The following is a 7,149-nucleotide window of genomic DNA, read 5'->3' on the forward strand; positions in this document are numbered from 1 at the left end:
CTTTGAAAAGGGCGGTATTGTATTCAATCTATGATTACAGACATACACAGGTGATGAGTGCAACCTGCTTGTAGTGCAGGGCGATCTATTTAAAAATTGTATTCATCTATTGCTATGGTAGTTAATGCGTGCGCAAAGGGGGGGGGGGAGGGGGGCCACGCCCCCACTTTTGTTTGTCAGTCGGGGAAATCAGTCATTTCCCCCGAAATGACTGATTTCGCCCGCACCTTACACTCATAATCAGACTCCATTCGGGGGAACTGAACAACCTGCCCCCCCACTTTCAATTATGCTGCGCACGCCACTGAGTTAATCCGATTATTACATAACTTCGACAGCGAATAGTAGCAGACCATGACTCATAGAGCGGTCCAGTATTACTTCCTTTCAGGTAATAATATTGTTTTGGAAGTATGCTTATCAGGGACTATACTAAAATGTGTGTTCACTGCCAGGCATGCCCTATACAATGTACATGCTCCTTTTTTGTACATGCCATGAAAGTTATATAGAATGGGTATATATTTTCCACATATTTACACAAAAAAACAATAATCCGACGATTGGTTTTTTGTTCAACTTGCACAATCTTTTGGAGGTTATGTGAAAGTTTTCATCCGCGAATAAATCTCCAGGCTATTGACCTTTTCGGTAAATCCCATAAGCCTTTGCGAGTACACCTGAGAACTCGTCATTGTGCGCGACGTCAAATGACAAGTCTGAGGTGTTCTCGCAAAGGTTTATGGGATTTACCGAAAAGGTCAATTGTTTGGAGTGGGTCATTCAATTTACCAGGGAAGTGAGATAGACTCCTGAATTTATCAATACAGATTAACTTTCATGAGCATTAAAACTTTGAGTTTGCTTCTTCAGCGGCAGCTTGCTCAGCCTTGCTGGGGCTTGTTAAGTTGGTCAACCCTACGTCAGCTGGTGGTGCATCTCCATTGGTGTCATTTTGAGGCAACATTTCTTCCGATTGACTATCGGGGTTCGCAAACGGTTTTCCGGGAAATCTCTTCATGAGTCTATAAATACCAACAATAGCGGTTCCTTCTATCATGGAAAACAAGTAATACAAACACGGTCCTCTCGCGATTAGATCTGCTTCGGGTTGCGGATAAGACAGCTGAGACAAAGCTAACCCAACCAGAGCGTTTTGATAGCCAGTCTCAATTGCTACAGTTATGGCGGAAAGATTATCGAGGCATGCCATCTTCGCTAAAAGTACTCCAAAGGCCGAGCCGATGAGTGGAAGGACGATACAGGCAAGATAGACCTCTGGTGGGGCCTGGAATGCGTAAATGAACACTGGAATACCGAAACCCAGACTGATTATTATCAGCAATAGAGAAATGGGTCGAAGAACAATCTGCAGGATCTTAGTGACTTTTGGTAGCTTGTAATAACAAAAGATACCAATCAGGATCGGAATGACGAGCAATATCAGTGAGATGACCAGATTTTCAAACGGTGTTTTAAGACTCTCGTTTCCTGTCGTAAATTCTCGTCCATATAAATAGATGTTCAAAGGCATGAGGCCGAAAGCGATGAATGACGACACAGCGGTCATGGTAATGCTTAAGACTAGATCACATTCCATTAGAAGTGTTATAACATTGCTGACATATCCACCGGGGCAAGAGGCGATAACGATTAATCCAACTGCAGATTCATTGTCAAGATTGGCGATTTTCGCCACAGCGTAGGCGACGAGGGGCATGACTATGAACTGGGAAACAGCACCAATGATGACGCCCCACGGCCGTCGAAGTCTTTTCCAAACTTCCCGCCACTTCATATTCACTCCCATTGATATGTATGCAACAAACAAAAACACTACTAGAGTATACGTGAAAATTGAACTCAAAATGGATGGCTTCTGAAGAACTTTGACTCTCAATGGATTGATAGTGTTCTTGGGAAGATCAACATTAGACGCAATGTTTGTTACTTCAAAAGTCAAATTTCCAATACCGATAAAAATACCTTGAAGAACAAACGATAAGCTGTGATTCGCCATCAAATCAGGATCTTCAATTCCTACTACTGTCGGCATGAGCTGAAAAGTTGCATTTCCACCAACAACGAAGAAATCTGGATGCTGACTCTTCAATTCAATTTGTGTATCTGACTTTATCCCTGATATGGTCATGTTGACTATCAAATACTCTCCAGCAGTGACCGTGACCCATTCAGATTCTTTGGAGTAACCGGGGGAATAACTTACTGTTAATGTTCCGCAAACCAAACTAAGATAGCCAGTTAGCAATAACAGACATATCAATAGCGTACCATGAGCCATTGTCATGTGTTGCTTTGTGGAGTCAGACTGGACAAGATTCAGCTTTGAAATGGTAAATGATACCCGAGTTTGCGTGTCGCCTCCTTTAGTTTACAACTTATTGTTCCAATACGATTAGCAGGAGTAGCTCGCAGAGTAGAATACGAAGCAAGGTGTTAAAGCCGGAAAAACAAGAAAGGATATATACAGCGGTATATATATATATTATATATACGGTATTCTATAGTATAGTATGCTGCTTGTGGTACACAGTATGGCATAAAACGGGTAATGACGTACTCAGCCGGAAACGGCATAGTACAATATATTGGTTTACTGACTTTCTTTTGAATGTGCGTATTTAAGCATGACTATTCTGTTTTTCATGGTCGAATCCAACGAAAAGTGTACACGGCATGTTCAGGACCATAACTTAAAAGTATTAATCAATTGGCATTCGTTTTTGTATTGTGTTTATTCGCCTTGATCATACCCCGGGGGCACTTCAATATGAAATGGATATAGGTGTAGGGCTGGCACTTTCGCACTAAGGGGCATTCGGTGAGAGCAAAATGTTAAAAATATGGGGTCATTTGGTGAGAGCATAATTTTTGGCATTCGGTGAGAGCAAAATGTAAAAATATGGGGTCATTGAGTGAGAACATGACCTTTTAAAATGGAATCTTTACGGCTTAATTGTTGAAAAATATATGTACTGAAATAGACGACGGTCTGCTCATTTGAAAGAAAAATTCGAAGAAGATTAGAAGGGGATAAATACTTGGATTTGTCAGCTGTCATGTGTGTTTCATTTTAAACGTTTACCGACCTTCTGGTTTCTGAGTAATTTGTGTCCAAATTGGTTTATTCGAAGGTAACTTTTGACGTTTTCGCTAAGTTTACCTATGAATACTATGGACAAAAACGACTTTTCTCATTGTCTCATGATCTAGACAACACAGTGGTGGACCCTAATATAAAGCTAATTATAGTTGCCCTCAAACGAAAGGCCACAAGACGTAACTGACTCCAAGATGGACTTCACAACTCTGCAATAACGGTTTTAAGCGATTTGTGTGCATACATTTGGATACGATACATGATTTACCGACAAGTGACTCATTTCGGAATGCGATCATGAATTTTGAAGAAAAAAAAGTTTCCACAGGCTTCGTTGGGATTCGAACCAGCGATTCGAAACTTCCTTCGATTACGCGTCTAGCGCTTTACCGTTCGACCACGGTGGCAGTTGAGTGGAGGAGTGTAATGATAAATGATAAATCTCATAATGCCATCTTTAGCCTTTTGTTTACTAAAAAAGACGCGTTTTGTAAAGATAGATTAGCCGATTTATGCATAAAGAGCACGAACGTTTGGGAAAGGTTTCAAACAAATAATAAAGACACTGATGTGGTGATGAAATTGCGTAAGTCGGGAAATATCTGCGTCGCAATGTTTTGTTTTGGTTTTAGGAATTTGACCTTAAAATTTACGAAATCAACAAAAGATATATCAACAGTATATGGCATCATTCTTTCTCTAGAATGTTTTATACATGTATGTGAAATAGCTTCAACAATGGTTCGCTGCATAATGGTAAAAACAGCCTTGACCTAAAAAAGGGCGAGAGGTACCATATTTACGGATTCAGGCTAAATTTAAAATTGATATAAAACGTTTGTTTTTTGATCGATTGCAAAAATTAATTTTTGTCAAATAAAGAAATTGTGTCTGGCGTGAATTACACTACAGTTTTTATTCTTAGGGCTCTTTGACTTCTTCAAATGATTTTTTAATGATAAAGTGAATCCCTGGCCCTCTATAATTACGCACAAAGATCGAGTCCCCGTAAGCAAATTAAAGTCACTTTAGTGCCTTTGTTTCTTACTTCAATCCTCTTTCAACCACTGTGAACCGACATTAAATATACATGATAGGGTCTCAAGTATCAATAAACGCCCATGAAGAAAATAATACATTCAAAGTGCTCTATAAAATGAAGATTTGATTGCGATATCCACCAAATGTCTAATTCTTACCTACAAATACTGAAATGTTACTTACGAATACAGCATAATACATGACATATGTAATGAAGTGTCCCTACCAGTGGAAATTAATTGTCAAAAATTTTAAGCGGTACCCCCGGACAATATTATTACCCATATACGGATTCATTTAACAATTATTTATTATGTAAATTTGCTGTTTAGCTACTTGTATATGAAGTGTTCAAATTCTTGCTAAAAGCATCAAAAAATTTTGATCTAAGGTAAAAGCACTTGTTCATTTGGACGTACCATCTGAAAGAGATCTAAAAACTACCATTTTATTCATTCATTATCATAATAGCAAAATTTGAACCTCTAAACTCAATATAGAAATTGTTAAATCGCTCATGTTACCTACGAATACCCGGGTTTCTTCACCTATCATTTTATAAAGCATTAGGTGTATGCGTATAATTCCTAATCCCACTCGTTCTTATACAATATGTAAATTTTTTCATACTCATTTCATAAATAAAATACAGAAACTGACCTAAACTTCATTTTCAAAAACAAACTACCATAAATTGACTAAGATCATATTGATCGCGTTATAAAAATAAAAACAAATATTTTCTGGTTAAGCTAGCATTTTCCTGACACCCCGTGGTCTACATTACACGAAAAAAGTGTTAATGGGAATATTCCATTTGTTTTAGGTTGATTAGTATTGCGATAGTGAAAGCATCCTAGTGGTATTCGTAGGTAACATTAGGTTTTGATGCCACATTTATTATCACACGTCCTGGATTTATTTTTCAAGATTAGTGATGGCACTTTTGGTTCCTATAAAGGCCAACATGCCATAAATCGATGGGCGAAAGGAAAAAATTGTGGAGACACTTTTATTTTTGGCCCGTGGACACTTTTGGTTGGATTCAACCATATATATATATGCGGCCCACACACGCGGGCACACACGTTCAATTTTATCATGGAAATAGTGATTTTATTGTGCAATATATCAAAGACCCTAGATACAAAATCTATCACTATGTACTATTATCATGATTATTGCCCGTGTGTCCAGTGCACAATGGTAGACATTCCATCGTTTCAAATTCTAAGTTTTGGTTTCTCTTTTGTTCAGAAACCAAAAATCAGCAGATAAAAAGAGGGGCATAATTTTATCTATACTACATAGGTGAGCGACAGTGATTGGCTTTTACCCAACGCTTTTTGTTGCGTTGGGAATCGCGCTACCCGGGGGCACTTCAATTTGAAATGGATATAGGTGTCAGGGCTGACACTTTCGCACTGAGGGGCATACGGTGAGAGCAAAATGTAAAAAATATGGGGTCATTGAGTGAGAACATGACCTTTTTTTTAAAATGGAATCTTTGGGTGAGAGCCGATACAGCGCAACAGAAACCTCGAAAATCGAATTTCTAGTTCTAAATGGCTTCAAATTTCTTTGTTTTATCATAATAAGTGACAAAATCAGTGATAAATGAAAGTTGCTGTTAAAATTGAACAAGTAAGGGTCTTTGGGTGACAGATCAACTGAAAAAATAAGGGGTCTTCGGGTGACAGAACATGTGTTCGTAAAAAAAATGGGGTCTTTGGGTGACAGCGATGCTGAAAAGGGGGGTCTTAACAGCCGTACATACGCGTCACCTCCAAAGTTGGAGTGGCCCCCCGGGTCGCGCTACTACCTCATTGTTCAAATAACAACCGCTTTTCGCTCAGTGATAGAGTAATAAATTAACTTTAGTGTAGAGAAGACCACAAGTATAGGCCTAAGGCTGAGTTCACATAGAAGTATACGGTATACGGTATTCGCTATACGAAATACGCTCATTCATTCAGGCTGAGTTCATATAGGAGTATACTATGTGAACTCAGCCTGATCGAATGAGCGTATTTCGTATAGCGAATAGCGAGTTGTCAGTTTACCCATTTTCTTCGTCTTATCAAATGCTTGTAACCTTACTTCTTGAGTTCACATTGCATTCAATGAGGTGTCATAATGTGCAGAATTAGATAGTGCATCTATTAAAAAAATGAATTTGCCCACGTATGGTTTAGGTTTTTAAAATTTGGACGGTATACGCTGCACTAAAATCAAACATGCGCGATTCCCACTATACTATACTATATACAGGTATACTGCCTTTTCGAATAGCTCTTATGTGACCCGGTAGTATGAAATTACCTTGCTAGATTTAATCTATACGCGTGCACCTGCAAAACGTGCATCGTATACCCGAATAGTATACTTCTATGCGGTCTTAGCCTTATGTGACCCGGTACTATGAAATTGCCTTGCTCGATTTAAGCTATACGCAAAACGTGCACCGTATACCCGAATAGTATACTTCTATGTGAACGCAGCCTAATAGCTTTATTCAGACTATTGTCATGATTGTGCTAAACAGATTTCCGACGCATCCGGTTGTGTTTATATTGAATGTAAAATATGGATCGGATATCAATCACACGTGGACAGTAACTGGACTGTGTCATGGGCGCCGGCAGTGTTGTTAATTTACCGGTAAATTATAAATGGCGGTAAATTACCGGTAAAAAATGGTAAAATAAGTAAATTATAAAAAAAGTTAAAATTAACGATAAAAAACTTCTTTACATATTAAGAGCTACACAGATACTTAAACACAGTCCTGTTTTGTTGAATATACCTTTCCAGATGAAAAGCAGCTTCATAAATTAAGCTGAAGTTGTAAGAGGTGAAACAAAAGTCATGTAGTATTTACATACATTTTTAGCAAGTGTTTCAATGTTTTCTCTCAAAACAACACACAGACAGAGAGCCTGTCTAGCCACTCGGCACTGGACTATACCATCTGAGAAAACTACATT

General features: G+C 38.5%; 1 protein-coding gene across 1 annotated transcript; it reads right to left on the reverse strand.

Annotated features, from left to right (window-relative positions):
* Positions 1–847: 847 nt before the first annotated feature.
* Positions 848–2,302, reverse strand: LOC140140473 (ileal sodium/bile acid cotransporter-like). Its single transcript, XM_072162232.1, has one exon. It carries the CDS (start codon positions 2,300–2,302, stop codon positions 848–850), a length of 1,455 nt encoding a protein of 484 aa, XP_072018333.1.
* Between the last annotated feature and the right edge of the window lie 4,847 nt (positions 2,303–7,149).

Source organism: Amphiura filiformis, chromosome 19 (assembly GCF_039555335.1).
Source record: "Amphiura filiformis chromosome 19, Afil_fr2py, whole genome shotgun sequence".
Classification (NCBI taxonomy): domain Eukaryota; kingdom Metazoa; phylum Echinodermata; class Ophiuroidea; order Amphilepidida; family Amphiuridae; genus Amphiura; species Amphiura filiformis.

Excerpts from the sequence above, each read along its gene's own strand:
- LOC140140473 (XM_072162232.1), bottom strand. The coding sequence starts at position 2,302 with ATGGCTCATGGTACGCTATTGATATGTCTGTTATTGCTAACTGGCTAT.